The sequence below is a fragment of the Stegodyphus dumicola genome, chromosome 2, assembly GCF_044657685.1.
Source record: "Stegodyphus dumicola isolate Sdum_Otavi_A_Nest chromosome 2, ASM4465768v1".
Classification (NCBI taxonomy): Eukaryota; Metazoa; Arthropoda; class Arachnida; order Araneae; family Eresidae; genus Stegodyphus; species Stegodyphus dumicola.
The window spans coordinates 169,756,320-169,776,639 of NC_140769.1; the positions used below are offsets into that span (position 1 = coordinate 169,756,320).

Genomic DNA, 20,320 nt, shown 5'->3' on the forward strand with positions numbered 1-20,320 from the left:
CCTTTCTCTTTTATGTAAACATGATATCCTGTTTTCAGTGGTTTTAATGGTCTTGCATTCCTATCATGATAACTTTTTTGTAAGGTTTGTCTCTTCAGTAAATGTTGTTTATGGTCTTCATATCGTTTAGCTTGGACAAAATTCTCTTTTATAGGCATCAATCCATTTACTTTTCTTCCAAACATCAATTCAGAAGGTGACTTAATTTCATCTGAAATAGGAGAGTTACGATATTCCAGTAAAACTAAATATGGATCCTTGTTGTCAACTACAGCTTTTTCTAACATTCGCTTGACAATTTGAATATGTCTTTCAACCATTCCATTAGACTGTGGGTATTTAGGACTTGAAGTTCTGGTTTCAAAATTCCATCTTCTTGCAAAATCTTTATATTTCCTGCAATTATATTGTGGACCATTATCCGAATATACTATTTTCGGAATACCATGTCTTGCAAAAATTGATTTCAATTGCTTTATCACTGCTACACTTGACAAATCTTCCAAATGTACAATTTCAACATATTTGCTAAAATAATCTATAACTATTAGATAATCCCTTCCTTGAAAGTAAAAGAGGTCTGTTCCCAATACTTCCCATGGACCATTAGGTATTTCTTTAGATATCATTGGTTCTTTAGTATTAGCTTTTTGTAAACTTAAACATGTTTGACAATTCAGTACCAAATCTTCAATTTCTTTGGACATTCCTGGCCAATATAATATTTCTCTTGCTTTGATCTTGCATTTTACTACTCCTAAATGACCATAATGAATTCTGCTTAACATATCTTTTCGTAAACTTCTTGGTACAACAACACAGGAATTTTTAAATATTAATCCATTTGCTTCTGATAGTTCTTCTCTGAAGTTAAAATATGGTTTTGCCAGTTCTGGAACCATACATTTTTCATCTGGCTATCCAGTTTTAATTAATTTTCTTAAAACTTGTAGTTCTTCATCTTTTTCTGTTTCCAGTTGAAAAACTTCCATTTTACCATTAGACATTGGTATACATTCTACAACTAATCCAACATGAGCTTCTATTTCTCCTTCAAAGAAATCAGATCCTTTATCAGTGAATGATCTTGATAATGCATCCGCTATAAAAAGTTCTTTTCCTGGTTTATATTTTATCTCAAACTGATATGGCTGTAATCTTATATGCATTCTTTGTAGTCTTACAGGGCATTTATTTAATGGCTTTTTAAAAATTGATTCCAGTGGTTTATGATCACTTTCCACAGTAACATTTTTTCCAAATATATACTGGTGAAATTTCTCACACGCAAATACAATAGCTAAAGTTTCCTTTTCGATTTGAGCATAATTCTTCTGTGTATCTGTTAATGCCTTAGATGCATATGCCACTGGTAAATTATTCTGCAGTAAGACTGCTCCTGGTCCTTCTTGAGATGCATCTACAGATAAAACTACTGGCAAGTTTATATCATAATACTGTAAAACTGGTTTATTTACTAAGACATCTTTTAGTCTTCTAAATGCTTTTTCATGTGTTGCATTCCAGTTCCAGATAACTTGTTTTTTCAACAAATCTCTTAAGCATGATCTCAATTCTGATACATTAGGTATAAATATAGAAACATATGTAATCATTCCTAGTTACAGTTATAGTTACAGATAATAATAGATACAGTTACAGTTACATATATAACAAACGCCTCCTGCCAGAATGCATTGTGCTTGCAATAAAGCTCAGGAGAAGTGGAATTATGGTCTGTGGTTGTTTCTCTTGTTATGGACTGGGACTGTAGGTCAAAATTCATGGTAAGCTCAACACCAATGCCTGCTGTACTATTTTGGATGACACTATGCTTCCTATGTGGTGGCAGTTTTACAGGTTGGTGCAATGTTATTTTCTGGATGACAATGCTAGCTGTCATGTTACAAGATCCACTATGGATTGGTATGGTGACAGTGTGATTAACCGAATGAATTGGGCTGCCCAGAGCTCAGACCTGAACCCTTTCGGGTCAAGTTGGATCCCCAAATTAAGGGATGCAGCAAACGTCCAACATAGGTGAAGGAATGTCTTCTCTAAGCCGAGTGGAAGAAAATACTAGTAGCCATGATACAAGGACTTGTGGAAAGTAACCCCTGGAGGGTTGAGGCTGTAATTGCTGCTTGTGCAGGTTCTATCAACTCTTGAATATGTTTTTTCCCCTTTTCTATCACAGATGTCCAAATACTTATTGATAGTGTATATTTTATCAGCTTAATTGTTTCTCTGTACAAAATATGTAGTAATTTATGTGGACTTAACCGTTATGTATCTTTTTCGGTTTTCATCTGATATCGGAAAAATTATTTTCATTAATGTGCAAAAAATACTTTCTTTTCAGACCGATGTACTGTCAAAAAGACGAAGAAAAAAGTGCTACTTAAAGATTACGAAGATATTCGTAAGTTAATTATATCAAAATTGGAATTTCTGAAACTGTGGATGAAAATTTGTATTCTTTAATTAATGTTAATATTATAGAAAAGATTTTGAGATTTTGCATAAAATAATTATCAGCCTAAAGTTGTTGTTGTTTTTTTCCCCCATTTTTATATATTATTATTAGGTATACAGTCAAAAGTCTTTAATCCGGACTCGTCGGGACTTCGGCGATTCCGGATTATCGGTTTTTCTGGGTTATAGATCATCAGTTTAAATCTGGTAAGATGGCATGCAGAAATTATAAAATTAAAAATATAAAACCATAATTTAAGATATAAAGAGCAATTATGATCTAAAGGGCATCAAAATTTATGAAAAAAAAGCTTAATATTTATTTGTTTACTTTATTAAACATTTCTTTCAATGCGCACATACGTAAAGCATACATTACGCGTAGTCGAAATTGGAAAATTGCAACAAGAAAACTGTTTGATTTGTATTCGTGATATTTATAATGATGAGGAATTTGATTTAAATCATATCAAAGACGGAGTACATCGAGATGAAATACTACATTTAGTAAAGAATTATAAATAAGCTGAATAAAATAAAAATATCTGCCCTGAAGATAAGGATATTGCTGACAGATCAACTTCCAGTTCATTGCGCGCCGCGACATTCCGCCCCCGCAGAACAGAGTGAAATTGAAAAACAGATTTCGGAATGGTTAGAGAAACAAAGGATATGCCTTTATCCATTTTTTGCAGCAATTCCACTTTTTGTTTGATGGACATCGAAACATCCTTTGTAGATCCAGCATCGGAAATTCTATTTGACATAATCGAATGTTCCAACTTACTTTTATAAAATTGCTCTAACAGTCTGCAAAAAATAATAAGCTGGATCCAATTCGAAGATTAAGGAACAACGTAATCTGCAACATTAACTGAAATATATAATTAGATAATTTTAGCTTAGTTTATACCGTCTGTTATGCATTAAACGCGCATGCGCAGAAAGTTTGTAGTTTTGAAGTCCGGATTATGGATGTCCGGATTAAAGACTTATTGTAATTTTTAAAAAAAGTCTTCCCCTCTTTCTTTTTTCTGAAAAAGAGAAACTTACATCAGATTGACCTCGAAAACAGTGAAGCTTTATTCAAAATCTGTATCGGACCAAGACTGCTCCTTTGCCTAATTTTAATTTGTGCATCGGTATGTTTTTCTTCCAATATTACTGATTGTATGCATTAAATCCAAAGAAAAGTTAGAATAAATCTTAGATTATGTTTGTGCTAAATCAGATAAATGCAATTATCTCTAGTTCTAGACTGTGTAGTTGATAAAAATAAAATTCGAACCTTTTTGTGCTATGTAACAATACAATAATTATATATAGGTTTAATATAATTCTTAGAATGACCCAATATCATCTATGTTAGTTATATTTTGTTTGAATGTGCATGAACATTTTTTTCCTTTGCAGATTTCACAGATGTAATAAATGAATCCAACATACTGCATGGATTTAATTCAACTAAACACAAAAATGTTAACATCGTACAAACGTATGGCATAGTAGCAGGAGAGACATTTGATTCGTAAGTGGTAATATTATAAAATTTATGTCATTATTGAAAGTATCACATAAGTTTCATAAATTGTTATGTGTTGTTATTATTTAGCACTTATTTTAAAGTGATTTTAAATTTGAAGTAAAATTTATAAGCTTAGCAGTTTTCAAGCAAATTATTTGAAGAGCACCTATCTAAATAAAAGCCTTAAGTATCCATTTGAATTATGATAAACAAAACAGAAATGAGCTGAAAAGTATTTCAGTTCTTCCTTTCTTTATGAAAGTATACTCCTTTGAAACCTCTCAGGGGCTGAAGCAACATAATGTGAAGAAGCAATTTATATAGGAAATTTTTTTTTAATGTTCTTTAATCATTAGATGTATAACATGCAACATTTATTCTTAAACCCGGTCATCAAAAGCCTGTTTGATGCCGCTATAATTAGGAAGTACCATGCAAATTTAGAAAATAATACTAAAAAAGGAAGACCCCTCAGCAAATAATTCTAAACTCAAATTAATTTTTAAATCATATATATATATTGGGAGTACAAATAAGTATCCGCTGTTTGACAAAAAATGGCGTCACACATGTGGGGTGATGTCTGAGCAGCCAGTCACACGCTGGTGCGGAAAAATTCTATACTTGTTATTCATTCTCCAGTTCATTTGGCATTGCATGCAGGGAATTTCTTATGGTATTGGCATGGAGTGAAAATTAGAAACTATGTATAAATAATCATGGTTTCGAAATTATTGTTTTATATTTTATTAAAAAATAATCTTTTAGTATGAGTTATAGAGATGATAGTGCAGGGTCTTCGTGCCCGAAAAAAAGAAAAGTTCAATATAAAATGGCTCTTATGGATGATAAAATAGCAAGTTTGTTGGCTGAGCTATCGGATGAGTACCCGAGTGATTTTAGTTATGACAGTGACGAAGAATTCGTTCCTCCGACTGGTACCCATGATATTTCAGATTCTGATGATGATGGAGAACGAATCGTGCAAGAGGCTGCATCTCAGCAGGATGATTCAACTATGATGGAAAATGGTGAATTGATGGTATTGTGGCATGGACGGCTTATATTCAGACAGTATATACCAAATAAACGTCACAGATATGGTGTCAAGTTGTACATCATCACAACCCCTGATGGTAGGGTTCTGAAATTTATGATATATACAGACACGTTGGATGATTCTGGCGGAAAAGAACATGCAAAAAAAAGTTGTTATGAATTTATTCGAGGAAATGCTGGATGTGGACAATTATTATAACAGCTGCACTGGGACAATCAGAAAGAACAGAAAGACATTTACGAAAGAGGTAAACGAAAAAAAAAAAAAAAAAAAACTGAAGAAAGGACAAAGTATGCTAATGGTGTGATGATTGCAAAGTGGCAGGATAAGAGAGACGTCACTTACATTTCCAATGAATATAAAATTGATATGGCAGAAATAATAAACAAAAGAGGTGAAATTAAATCGAAACTCTACCTGTAATTCAATATAATAAAGTTATGGCCAGTATTGATAAGCAAGATCAGATGCTTGCTTATTATCCTTGTGAGAGAAAAACAATTAGGTGGCTCACGAAAATATTTGTGCATATTTTGCAAATAATGATGAACAATTCACATTTTATCTATAATAAGTATTCCAATGAAAATACATCACTTTATGACTACCATTTATCAGTGATACGAAGTTTACTGAAACAGCCATCTGTTCTTCGTGCTCCTGTGTGTGATCAGTCTGAATCTGAACATGTGCTGAGTACACGGGGGGAAAAAAAAAAGAAGGAAAAATTCTAAGAAAGCAATGCAAAAGTTGCTATTCCCAAGGGAAATGTAAAGATACAATATATGTTTGCAAATTTTGTGAAGGATCTCCCCGGTACTGCTTAGATTGTTCAAAGATAATACACAAATAACATTCTAGATGTATCTGTATAATGTCTTTAATTTTCTTGTTATAAATTCCTTTGTAATATGTATAATTGTCTGTAATACATATTGATATAAAAATAATGCGTACTGTCACTTATTTTTCTTATTTAAATTTATTTTTTACATTCCACGCGCCAGCGCATAATGTGGCATTTGGGAAAAATTTTGACATGTAGTGGTAATCGCGCATTGGCGCGTAATTAAAAAATTCTTTAATAAAAGCATTAAATAATACTTAGGTATCACATAATTATCTTTCATTAATATTTTTAAATCACATTTCTTATAATAAGTATGTTGGCATCTGGATACAATTTACTTCCATATGGGTGGCAATAACTATCAATCTAACTCTAGTGACTGGCAGTCAGTGTGTTAAAATTGTGTGATGTCAAACGTCATATCGAACGTTGGACATGTGTTAACAACATAATTTTGAAATATTAGCAATATATTTTTTCATTGAGAAAATGTCGTGTTTTGAGCCGAATGAGTGTCATTTTGGGGCACTTTTAATTTATTTTTTAATTTGAAGAAATCTGCAGCTGAGGCAGGCACATCATATGGTGAGGCTGCCTTAAGAGAGAGAACATGTCATGTCTGGTTTCAAAAGTTTAAGAACAATAAATTGACGTTGAAGACAAAGAACATAGTGGAAGGACGGAAGTGCATGAAGACGTATAATTGGAAGCGTTATTGGATAAAGATTCATGCCCAAATGCAAATAGAACTTGCACATACATTAGGAGTGGCTCAAGAAGGAATTTTATATCATTTAAAATCGTTGGAAATGATTCAAAAGGAAAGAAATTGGGTTCCATATAAACTGAAGCCGAGAAGCATTGAATGCTGATTTTTTACTCATGAAATGCTGCTTACCAGGCATAAATGAAAGGGATTTTTCCTTCGTATAGTTACTGGTAGTGAAAAATGGATCCACTGTGATAGCTTAAAGATGAAGAAATTGTGGAAACCACCTGGCCATGCTTCAACGTCAATAAAGAAGCTGAATATTCATGGGAAAAAAATCATGTTGTGTATATGATGGGATGAACTTGGTGTCATGTATTTATGAGTTGCTTAAATTAAACAAAATCATTACTGGAGCTCTATGCTGAACACTGTTGATGATATTGGGCTGAACACTAAATGTGCCACTAAATGAACACTAAATGCTACTCCAGACATGACAAAATTATTCACCGGCATAATAACCTTCATCCACATGTTCTGGCACTGCTCAAAACCTACTGAACTTTCAAATGAGAAGTATTTCCCCTCCTGCTATATTCACCAGATATTGCTCCTTCTGATTACTTAGATAGATGTTTTGATTAATGATGTATAGCCTCTCTGAGCAGCACTTCGCACATGCTTTTATGCCAGTGTCCTTTCCAATCATTGGGAAAAGGTGGGTTTTTTTTTTTTTTTTTTTTTTTTTTTTTTTTAAACCCTTTTAAGACTCGCAGTGAATTTTCAGCTACTGTGTCTGTAAACTCAAAACGGTGACCACAAAGAGACATTTAAACCACAGGAATAAGATGATTCACCTTATTCTGTATTATATGAATATGAAACTTGCAGAACAGTATTGAATTTTTGTTCAAAAGTTTCCGAACAAATAACAAAAGTTTTCTTAGTCAGTGCATTGTGGTAGGACAAAATCCAGAAGTTATTTCTCTACAGTGCAGATAATTTTCCTTTAATTATTTTGGGAAAATGCTGTGAAATACTCAAATTATTTTATTAACAGTTTGGACAGTTGGTAAAAATTCACAATGCTCGGCATTATGACAATCGAAGGAAAAACAGTAAACGTTATTAAGACACAATAACACGCCGAATAAATACTAATTCAGAAGTCAAACAACAAAAATCAGCGTTATATAACGCTGATTTTTGTTGTTTGACTTCTGAATTAGTAAACATTATTTTAATTTCTGACAATGTTTGATGTTGTCTTCTAGACCTTTTTCAGCTTTCAAGGGCTGTTTGTTTGATTGTTGGACAGTTCCCATGTCAAAAGTGTAAATCTATATTTTAACACTGGTAAAAATGTATTTTAAGAAGAGCTTGCTTTAAGAAAGCATTTTCTGGGCCACTTATAAACACATTGCTCTTTTTGGAACAGCTCGAGATGTGACACATCACAAGTCCAAATAATTTAGCACAAAATTTCGAATTTGATCAGTGTTATACATCATTAGTTGAAGTGCATGATCTCGTAAAGCATGTTTCATATTTGTTGCATTCTTGCTTTCTATAAACATCTTATAACCTTTAAAGAAATTATTTTTCTTTAAAATATTTTAAAACTGGCTTTTAAAGAAATTATGTTTTAGTTCTGGTTTCACCAACAGATGGCACCACTTGCTTATCCTTGCCCGAGCTTTCTTATCTTATCTAATCATTTTTTCCTATCTTGTTTATTTGCGGTTTTGCAGCTGAGGATGGTGGTTCGGTAAAACCATCGAAACTAGTCCTGTGAAAATTTTGTAAATATAACGCTGATTTTTGTTGTTTGTCTTCTGAATTAGTGTCTTATAACCATTCAAAAGCTCTTTGTTTTTAATAAAGTGTTGTCCTTAAAGGCTTCTTCAACATTTCAAATGTTTTTGTAATAAAAATTCTACAGCAAAAACATAATTTAATGCGTTATCTTTTTATCATTTGCATTCGTTATTTTCGGATATTGTTAAAGCAGAAATTCTTCATTCATTAAAAACAGTATTATTTGCAAGCAGCAAAATTGAAATATAGGTTGTAGCCACATGTCAGGAAAAATCATAACCCCTGAAAAAGTTTGCAAGTTATTCCTACTGGTGCATAATTTAAAGATCTCTCTCTTTTTTTTTTTTTTTTCCCAAGCATAGTAATAACAGTGTAAATGAAACTAGAATTGTGAAAATTTCAAAATTTGTAACAGGTAGTTTTTTAATTCTGAAATTTTAAAATAAAAAATTGTTCAATGGTTGGGGGAAAATTGAGCAGTTTTGAAACCTGTCAAAAGATGATGAAGACAGAATTAACTTTTTAATTTTTTTTTTATATATACAAAAGCACCAAACAGTGAATTTTTAAGATTATTAATTCATTTGTTAAACTAACATATAAGTAAAAAGTTTGAAAAAGCTTATTTCATTGCTTTAAAGTCCACAAATTTCTTAGCTATGAGGCTGTCCATCTCTTACCAACAACACTGGCAAAACTTTTTATTATTATCTGTAGGAAAATATAATTATTTTAAGTCTGTTTATTGATCCTAAATTTTTATAAAGTTTTTATATTTTTCTGCTTTTTACAGAAGTATTGAATCTGGTCTTTTTGAATGAAAATTCATAATTAAAAAATTATTTCTTTTTAGAATGTTTCTCTTGATGGAAGATTATGAATGTTCTCTAGCTCATATTATAAATGAATCCAAAAGTGATGAAATATGTAATAAATCTAAGGTAGAATATATTTTATTATCTTAAAATATCATGTGTACTATTGTAAGTTACTAATAAACATGTAAAAAACAAAAAGCAGTCTTAAATTTAATTTTTTTTCTAGAGTCAAACTTAAGAATAGGTTATTTCAGAGAACTATTATTTAACCTGTAGTTTTATCCTTTATTCAAGTGTATTATTAAAGTATGATGATGATATAGTTTCGTACAGTTAAAATTTGAATGAAATTTAAGATCAGTGTAAGTAAAATGCTTTAAAAGCTAAAAAAGTAACCTCTTACCTTGATTTTTTTAATGTAATTTTACATGTATCAATTTCAATTTTTGATTGAAAATAAAGTACTCTATTATTGCATCACATCATTATTTTTTAATATTTATGTTTGATCTTAATATAATGTTATTTTGGTAATCATGTAGTATGCAGTCTACTGCTTATTAATGATTATTTATTTTTCAAGTGATGGCACTAAAATTGGTTGTTGTTGTTGTAACTCTTTGAAATCCAAACCCTCTGCTAACATACATCCTTAAAATACTGAAACACCCGAAATACTTTCACAGCAATTTTCTCCCCTCCCCGTCCATTAATATAGAAATTGGTGTGAAGATTTCTGATTACATCCTTTCTACTTTCTAACAAAGATTCTGTTAGCCTTTAACCCCATTCTTTATAAACCTGTTCTATAGGTTAGACCAACAAGCCTCTCTGGCTTTGTTATGATCATGACTGAGATTTTATTTACAACTGTTATTTTTATACAAAGGAATAAATTAGTTAAAAATAAAACATAATCCTTACATTTTTAAACAGGAATTTTATTACTGTTTAAAATTTATGATAAATAGCTGTGGTTTAAAGAGTGGATATTTTATCATAATTCTGTTAAGTACCAAAATATTTCTAGTTTTTTATAAAGTATATAGAAATGGACCCCACTAAGCAAAATACGTGTATTATTATTATCACATGTAACATAAATATGAGCCAATTTCTGTTGGGAAAATCAAGGCCATGCCTTCGCCAATCCTCAAGCAGATAACTCTTGTATTTTGCCATATACAATAGGCTACCCTCACATGCCATGATGAATATAATATAAATAAATAATTTTCTTTTTTTAAATTTCATTTTTACCAGAAGTTTTTTATTTTATTGAATGGAGGATTAAGATTTCACTTCATGTACCTTGCAGATTCAGTTGCTACTTGTTAATTAAAGTGCTGAGTTATTTTTTTTTCATTTAATTTTATTTGACATTGTTTTTCTTTTTCCAAAATTAATGAGGGTCTTTGCATTTGTTGATCATATGTTTGATCCCATTTTTGTGAGGAATCAACCTTAGTTTATTGCCTTTTTTTATGATTTTATTTATTGTACAAGTCTTAAAGCGCATTTATAAATGTCATTGTTTTTCCATGTTTTCATTTATTTAGTTATATATGTATATTATTATTTCTGCATATGTTATAGGTAAATATGCATTTGCATATTATCACTCATATAAATTTTTAGGTTTATATATGCATACATAAATGTGTCACATGCATAAATGTGTTCACTGCATATTTATACACGTTTTGGGGATGATCAGTAATGTTTTCATCTTTTTGAAATTGGGTGCTGTTCTGTAATCAGAAATATATAAGTGTATGCATGTGTGTGTATGTATGAGCATATATGTGTCTATGTGAATACTCATATTTCTTTTATAGATGACATTTTTGCCCATTGACAATCAACAGTGCCACACTTTCATGCACGGAATTCAGCATATTTATTTGTATTTATGAGAATTAATTCAAAAATTTCATCTGTAAGAAACAACTTTACATATTATAAAGGTCAAGCACTAACAAGTAAATTATGAATTGTTTCCAACAAGCTGTTAAATGAGGACAAAATTGGTTAACATTAGTAGACCAGATTTTTCCTGGATTTTCATTACAATTTTTTGAAACATCAACTTCCAGATCAGCTCTATGATCGTCTTCTTTTTTTGCTATAAATGATTCTTCTTCATTATCATTTATTTCATTTTCTATTTTTATCTAATCACCATCTTCTGATTCCAAATTTGAATCATCTGTATCATTAAAAAGAATAGCCTCAATTTCTTGTTGAGCTAAATTAAAGCTTAACAGCATGCTGCACCAAAAAAGAATCAACAACGAAATGTCACATGCAACCTAAAGATAAGAACCCCCCCCCCGAAAAAAAACTCTTAGGACAAAATCCCTGCAATAAACTGATACAATGCATTTGGGGAACCTGCACCTGCTACTGCATACCTTAAGGGGAGGGAAGAAAACAAGATCGCAATCTCGGCCATTTTCGAGCTGTTGTGGTCGTCTGAATGAACGGCTATGTGGGACGGTTTGGTTATCTAAGAGTTAATATCCTTTTTTTGCCACTTTATTGCATGTTTGAAATTAAAAATAATGTTTTAGTAGCAACATCCAAGATGTAAATATCTTAATATCTCAGTTCATAAGTTTTTTACTCCAAAATGTGCTCCAAAATCAGCCTGCTTCTTATGGGCCGAGTGTATAACTTCATTGTCTAAGATTCAAGTTGATTTGCCAGAAAAAAACATTACTAAATTTTTTTCCTGTATTAGGCATAGAAAATGTTTGCCTTTATTACAAATGTTGATAAAAATGTCACTCTTTTAAGCCAGTAGAGGAAAATGGTTTTAATATGTCCTTAACGGTACTTCCTAAAATAAATGGTGATTTATGCATGATGAGTGGATAAAGGGGATAAAGGTGCTAATTCATAACGTCAACACTGACGGGAAGAATAAAATGGCCATCAGTTTCTAATGTTCGTGAGTGAACCTCGCAGAAGGTTAAAAGTGTGACTGTTATAAAATCTTTACAAAAGTGTGGAATTAGCAGTGCGCTAGATGGAGGTGAAAATGACATATTGTACGAAGAATGTCACAAATCCAGCGACAGTGACAACCAAAGTGAAAATAACTTTGTTTTTGCTTTTAGCAGCAATTATGACAAATTTCTGGAATTCTACAATGAAGAAATGCTGATATATTTGCTAATTTTTTAATGTAACAGTTTCATTTTCATTGTATTAAGTGCTATCATTAAACCAGGTAGTTTGATCCATTTCTGTCTGATCTAGGTATTTTATGTAAATTCTAACCTGATAAATCACAGAGCTTCTTATGCGTTGATGTGTTCTTATAGGTTGAGAAACACGGCAACTAACTAAAGGCAGAAAATCACATATTATGTGATTAATGTTAATTTTAACTAAAGTTTTTTTTATGGCAATCAAAGAATGAATATGGAAATTTTAGATTCAAAATTTGGATTAAAATAGAACCTTCAGTTGATTTATTTTTTTAGATTTCATTAACAAAGTTTCATAAGTTTTTTAATTGAATAACTTGAAATAGTAATTAAGCACTATTTAATAGTAGGATGCTATATGATTAATGAATGATTGTTTTAAAATGTGGATTATGTTCTATTTTGTATAGATGGAATTGTGTTTTGAAAATTTTCTGAGGGGCTCAGTATGGTGCATATTCTGTTTACAAATCGCGAAAAGTTCTTGAATGGAACTTAACTCTTAATTTAAAAATTTAAAATAATGAACTTCCTTAATAAATGTTTAAATTTTACATAGTATTTAAGAGCTGGTTTTTCTTCTCTCATTTGCAGGTTGAAACAAGATGTCCTTTTTTATACATTGATGGGAAAAAGGTAAAGTAATTAATCCATGTAGTTTATTCATTATTTTTATTTTACATATCTTCTATCCACGTAATAAGGACAGTATAATCAAAATGGTATTCTATGTCTTGCACAATATTAAAATTCAATTTAGAGTTTTTTATGAGCAATATGCTACAAACATGCATTTTGTAGTATTCCCAAACTGTTGTCAAATTTGCCATTGGAGTCATAAGCATTTTTCTAAAGCACAGTAACTTTAAAATAGAATAAAAGTAAATAAGAAAAATAGTATCTGATTTAAACTTTTCTTATTGTCATTAGGTTACAAGTTATATTTTTGTATAAAATAAAGTTTTGCTTAATGACATCAGCTATTTTAAATCCATTCTCTGGAATTTTAACCTTCTTTTTTTTTATTATAATGCACCTTCCCCTCTCAAAAAGTCCTTTGTTAAGTTTTAGCAATCTTTGAATGGAGTAACCATTGGTCAGCTTCTTTTAGAAAATCTGCCCGGAAAGGTTTTCCCCTTCTTTTATAAACATATCTTTTCCGTGTTTTGCTGTTATTCATACCCAACTTTTATCAAAATGCTTCAATGTAACCTTTGCAAATCATCATATTATCTGACAAACTAGAAGATATAACTAGAAAATTATATAAGCACCTCAGAGAAGAAAATCAAAATAAATATACTTAGTGTCCTTTATTTATATATTTTTAATACAGTACAAAGTCTGTAATTTGGAATGATCTATAATCCGAACCTCAAAGCTACAAACTTTATGCGCATGCGTAAATGCATATATGCATTTATGCATGCACGTTTAATGTATAATGGATGGTATAAGCTAGGGTAAAATTATTTAAGGCATTTCAGTTAATGTTGCGGATTGCGCTGTTCCTTAATCTTCTAATTGGATCCGGCTTATTATTTTTTGCAGACTGTTAGAACAGTTTTATAAAAATTAAGCTTGAACTTTCGATTATGTCAAAAAGAGTTTCCAATTCTGGAGCTGCCAAAGGATCTACAAAGTGGAAGCATGTTTCGATGTCCATTAAACAAAAAGTGGAATTGCTGCAAAAAATGGATAAAGGCCTATCTGTCTCAAAATTATGCGAGAAGTATGGCATTGGAAAGTCCACTATGGTGCCGTGACCAGGATTATAATAATAAAGACACATTTATGGTGCCGTGACCAGGATGATAATAACAAAGACACCACTTAATGGTGCCGTGACCAGGATATAATAATAAAGGCACATTAATGGTGCCGTGACAAAAAAAAAAAAAAAAAAAAAGGAAATTAAGTTTTAACTGTTTCATTTCAGGTAGAGAACCATTTTATGCTTATGCCTAAAAATATAACCACACATGTGATTCCAGTTTGATAATTGCTTAAATATTTTGAATTTTGTGATGATGTCTGATATCAAATAGGTGAATATTAGTAATGATTGGATAAAATTTTAAATTTTGTGATTATCAGATATGAATTATGAAGAAAGATTAAGTTGAAAATTGCATATGTAAAAAAATATATATATAGAATTCCATATGACTATGTTTTCTGCTAATGTGAAATAATTTAATGATAAAAAATAGATATGTGAAAATGGTAATATCAATTCAAAATTGGTCAGTATTTAAGAAATTATTCCTGAATGTATATCATATTGTGCGGTAATGAGTATGTAATAACTTGTATTCATGTGAAAAAATTTCGATAAGTTACAATAGTGTATTTATGAATGTACTATATATTAGGAGTAATGATAATAGTAATTTATAGTGGTACTAAAGGATAGTAAATTGATTCAGAATGGCTAAGAAAAATAATGTAATGAATATGAGTCTGGCTGCTGCTCTGCCTACTTTTTCAGGGGAGCATGACGAAAATATAACATTTTTTTTAGATCAGTTATGCCAAATGGCAAATTTAGAGAACTGGAATGAGAACAGAAAAAGTTTGGTGTTAAAAATTCAATTGAGGGGTAAAGCATTAAAATTTGTAATTGATAATGAATCGTGTAAAGATATGTCATTTGATGATTTAAAAGCATTACTAAGTAAAAAATTTGCAAAATCTCAGTCATTTGACACAATTCAAAATAACTTTAACTCAATTAGACAGACCCCAGATCAGTCAGTCGAGGACTTAGCGGAAAAAGTGAATACTTATGCCACAAAATATTTTGGGTGCTATCCTAGTTCGAGTGAAGAGGTACATAACCTCACTCAAAAAGCAATGCTTTCAAAATTCTTAGAAGCTCTCAGACCAGATTTAAGACTGGAGGTTAAAAAACTAGGACCTGTTGATTTTGCTACTGCTGTTAAACAGGCAAAGAACATAGAAAAAGCATTGGAGGATTCTGGTAATAGCTCATAGACACAGGATTTTTCACCTGAATTAAATACATTAATTATGCAACAAATGCAAAATAATAGAGCCATTGAGGATTTGTCAAAAACATTTAATGAAATTTTACCTAATGGTAGTGTAAACAATGTAACTAAACTAGAAAATAATGCTGCACAAAGTAGTAATAATAGAGAATCTTGTCATATTTGCCAACAGAATCATTGGACTGCAGAGTGTCCTTATTTTCCTTCAAACAATAATTTTCAATATTATAGACAGGTTAGAAACAACCACAGAAGAAATTTTTATAGGGGTAACTTTATCAATAGAAGGAATAGATATAATAGTCAGTATGCTTTCACGAGAGGTAATAGACCACAGAACAGAATTAGTAATAGGCCTCAATACAGAAGATACAATACTCGTAGAAATAATTTAAACTAATGAAGGGTACTTGCAGATCTCCCAGATACACAAAGTATTACTCAAGTGCCCATAAAAAATTTGGGAGAAACAAGACAAAATTAAGAAAATAAGGAACTCAAATAGGCCAAATACACATGAAAGATTCCGACACAAAATTAAAGAAAGTAATGAACAAAAGTTGGTAGCTTCTTGCCAGACTAATAGTATCACAGAATTACCAGTTATAGAAATCAAATTTGGCGACTTTGTGGTAGAAGCATTACTTGATACAGGTGCAAATTTAAGCTTAATACAGCCAGACACCTTGCAAGTAATAAAAAATTATACAAAGATTCATTGCTTAAGCAGATCTGTAAGAATACATACGCTAAATAATGCCACTATCCCATATTTATCTGCTGTAAACTTAAAATTTCGTTTAGGAAATAAATGGCTTGCCAACCAATTTTTTGTTACACAACATAATTGGAACACAAATTATCAGATGATTTTAGGGTATGATTTCATTCAAAAAAATAAGATACTGATAGATGCAGATAAAAGTCAGTTAATCATTGATAACACATATTTTGATCTTCTGGACAAAAGAAAAAATTGTACTAACATTAATGCAAAAAAGGTAGACAAGAATAGTAGACCAGAGGAGTCTGGTATTGTAAAAGTAGTGTTGAATACCAGAATTGCGCCAAATACAGCAGAGATAGTAAAGTTAAGCATTCCAATTAATATGCAGAAAGAAAAGCAAATAATGTTCTCACCAGACAGGCGAAAAGTGGGCAAGATAGGTACGACTGATTCAATTCATGAGATAAGTGACAGGCAATATATATTCACCATAATTGAAAACAATTCCAATTCCACAATTATTCTAAGAAAGGGTGAAAAGATTGGTAAGGTATATAAAGTCGAAGAAAAACAATTTGAAAATCCTAGAGAGCAACAAAATTTGCAGATTAACCATATAACTTTAAAAGAAATTAAAAAATTAAGAAAGGAGGAATTAAGCCCAGATGATTTTAATTTAAGTCATTTAGAAGCAGAACAAAAAAATAAGATGATTGAAATGCTCATGAAAAATTCAGCTGTGTTTTCAAAATCTCACACCACTCTGGGTGAGACTGATGCTGTCATGCCACAATTTAATTTATTACATAACTTTCCAATTCAAACTAGACCATACACTATTCCTCACATTGCTAAAAAATATGACCAAGAGGAGATAGCCAAATTGTTAGAAGCAGGTATTATAGAGCCATCGACATCGAGTTACAGTTTTCCAGTAATTTTTGTCAAAAAGAAAGCACCACCTAATACTGATCCTAGCAAATTAAAATTTAGAATGGCAGTAGATTATAGATTATTAAATTGCATAACTGAATCATATCAAATATGTCTACCTAATATTTCAGATATTTTGCATAATATAGCAGGTAAAAGTTATTATTGTGTGCTAGATCTTAAGTCAGCATTTTTTCAAATAAAGTTAGATCAGAAAGATAAAGAAAAATTAGCCTTTTGCATGGAACTTGGCAATTTTCAACCAACTCAGTTACCTTTTGGTGCAAAAAATTCATCTGCTTATTTCCATACTCTAATATCAAAATGTTTAGGTGAATTGCAGGGTCCAAATTTACAATATTTTCTAGATGACATAATTGTTGCAGCTAACAGTATAAATGAACTAGTAATTATTTTACAAAAGGTGTTTGACAAGTTAAAAAAATTTAATTTAATGCTAGACCCAGCCAAATTGCAGTTATGTAAACAAGAGATTACGTATTTAGGTTTTTCGGTTAATAAGAATGGTTTTGCTCCTTCAGAGGAGAATATTCAGAAAGTAGCCAAATTTCCTAGGCCGAGAAATGTGAAAGAGGTTCAAACATTCATAGGCATGGTAAATTATTTTCAACACTTAATTTTTAATTATGCAGAAATTGTCAAGCCAATAGTAAATTTAACAAGAAAGAATATACCATTCGTGTGGAACGAGAGATGCCAAAATGCATTAGATAAAATACAAGAATTAATTTTAGAAAAACCCACAATAAAAAACATAGAAAATGATAAACCTTTATATTTAGTAACCGATGCTTCTAGATCAGCCATTTGTGGCATATTAATGCAAAAATATGATGATAAGTTTTTCCCAGTACAATTTTACTCAAAAATTTTAACACCTGCTGAGGCTAGATATCCTTCAATTAGGAGAGAACTTTATGCAATCTTCAAATCAGTAAAGCAATTTCACGAACATTTGTATGGGAAAAAATTTATAATATTAACGGATGCTAAACCTCTGACTTTCCATATTAATTAGTCTTGACAAACAGCCAGATATTGTAGCATGCTGGTTGTTATATTTACAGGAATTTCAATACACGATGGAGCATATTCCTGGTTTAAAAAACCCAGCAGACTACTTGTCAAGAGTTTCAGAGGATGTAGTGGTAAACAATGTAAATATATTTAAGACCAATGATAATTTGTCTATTCAAAACATAATTAGTAAACAGCAAAGTGATCCAGACATAAAATCAATTATAAAAAAATTACAGGATAACCACAAGGAAAGTGTAGAACAGTATTTTATTGATAGTCATACAGATGTAGTAATGATAAAATTAAAACCTGTAAATATTAGAAAGAAAGACAGAAGTATCCAGAATAAAATTCTAATTCCTAAGGCATTAATTAAAGATGTATTACAGACAGTTCATGCGCCTCACTTTGGTATTCAAAAGACGTATGAGTTTGTAAAAGCTAAGTATTATTGGAAAGGTATGTACAGCGATACGAAAAGTTTTGTAGAAAATTGTTCAGATTGCTTACAAAATAAGTCTAGACCTCACAACACTCTGCCACGTCTAATTCATAAGAAAGATCTTGCTCCTGGAGAGATGATAGCTATAGACATAGTTGGTAAACTGCCAAGATCCATAGATAATAAGTTTTATGTACTTACTATCATTGATCGTTATTCCAGATATTTGGAAACAGTTCCGTTAAACTACTGTACTTCTCAATCCATCATAAAATCTTTAAATGATTATTTTGCCAGATTTGGCATTCCAAAAATTTTGTTATCAGACAACGGTTCCTATTTTTGTTCCACAGAATTTACTCAATTTTTAAAATCGCTTAAAATAGAACACAGAAAAAGTTCAATTTATTATCCACAGTCCAATGGGTTGATTGAAAGAGTTCACAGGGTAATGAAAGAATCAATTGCAGCAATATCAAACAAAATATTTGAATGGCCACAAAAAGTACTGATGTTTAAACTGTATTATAATAATGCTAAACATTCTGTAACTCAATTTTCACCAGCAGAACTATTTTTTGGTAGAACATTAAATACTCCCATAGATAGCAATGATCCTCTTAAATTAGCAGAAGATTTTCAGGAATATTCCAAAAGAATAAAGGAACAATTGAGTAGAGATAAGCAACAAGTAAAATTAAATGAGGATGAATACTTTAATTGTGCAAAAAAATATTTGAAAGGGAGAAAAATTCCAGAATTGAAATCAGGGGATAAAGTTTTTATGCAGGAATTTACTGATAGAAGGGTGTTACATCCAAAATACAAGGGGCCATATGAGATCATAAAAAAGCTAAGAAATGATAATTATATTATACAATTAGATAATAAAACCACTAAAGTTCACGTAAGTAAATTGTTTTTACAAAAGACTTCAAGAGTAGATTCAACACAAATTGAGGATTAGGAGTGTAACACAATTGTTAATTGTAGATCAGCAAATCAAAAAAAAAAAAAAAAAAAAAAGTGTAAAGAAATTGTGGTTATGATAAGAATGTAGCATGTGTACAAACTAGATAATGAATGATGATCGTGTGTGGTATGGGTCAATTTAGTGTAATAAAGCGCTAATTGCACGATTTTGGTAGAGTTGGCTGGTCCATATACCAGAAGAATTGAATTGTACTATGCAGGGTCTCATTGATTACTAGGTAGCAGATTTAAAAAAAAAAAAAAAAGAAAGAGTGTGGTTCAAACCTCCTTGTCTTACTGCTGAATCAAATTGAAGGTATGTAATTTAGTAGTGGATCTAATACAAATGTAGCTTGTAACATTGTCATGATACATTGGTGTATGAAATGTATATGTGAAATGAATATGATCAAATGATAAAAGTAGCTAAGTAATAAAATAGTGAATGTGATTCTAAAATGTAAAGAATGAGATAATGTAAACAAAGGTAAACAATGGTTAAGAGGAGTAACATCAAATTGATAATGCAATATCATTAGTAATTGATAAATTGATTTTATCACATGTGAGTTATAAATTATATATGTCAAAATTTCTTTTATGGAATCGCATCTGTGGTGATATTTTAGGTAAGAGTAGACATGCATGAGTACGTAAAAGAATAATACTAATTTAAGAATGTAAAAAAAAATGTGTATCACAAAGTGTTTAAAGTGCT

At 30.8% G+C, this 20,320-nt stretch overlaps 1 protein-coding gene across 4 annotated transcripts in view; it reads left to right on the forward strand.

Annotated features, from left to right (window-relative positions):
- Positions 1–20,320, forward strand: part of LOC118203973 (uncharacterized) — a 159,518-nt gene that overhangs the window by 75,524 nt on the left and 63,674 nt on the right. For all 4 annotated transcript variants that reach the window (XM_085811431.1, XM_085811432.1, XM_085811433.1 and 1 more), the window contains exons 4-7: positions 2,363–2,422; positions 3,889–4,003; positions 9,294–9,381; positions 13,068–13,109. In XM_085811431.1, the coding sequence (XP_085667557.1) occupies positions 2,363–2,422; positions 3,889–4,003; positions 9,294–9,381; positions 13,068–13,109 (305 nt within the window). The remainder of the gene's footprint in view (positions 1–2,362; positions 2,423–3,888; positions 4,004–9,293; positions 9,382–13,067; positions 13,110–20,320) is intronic.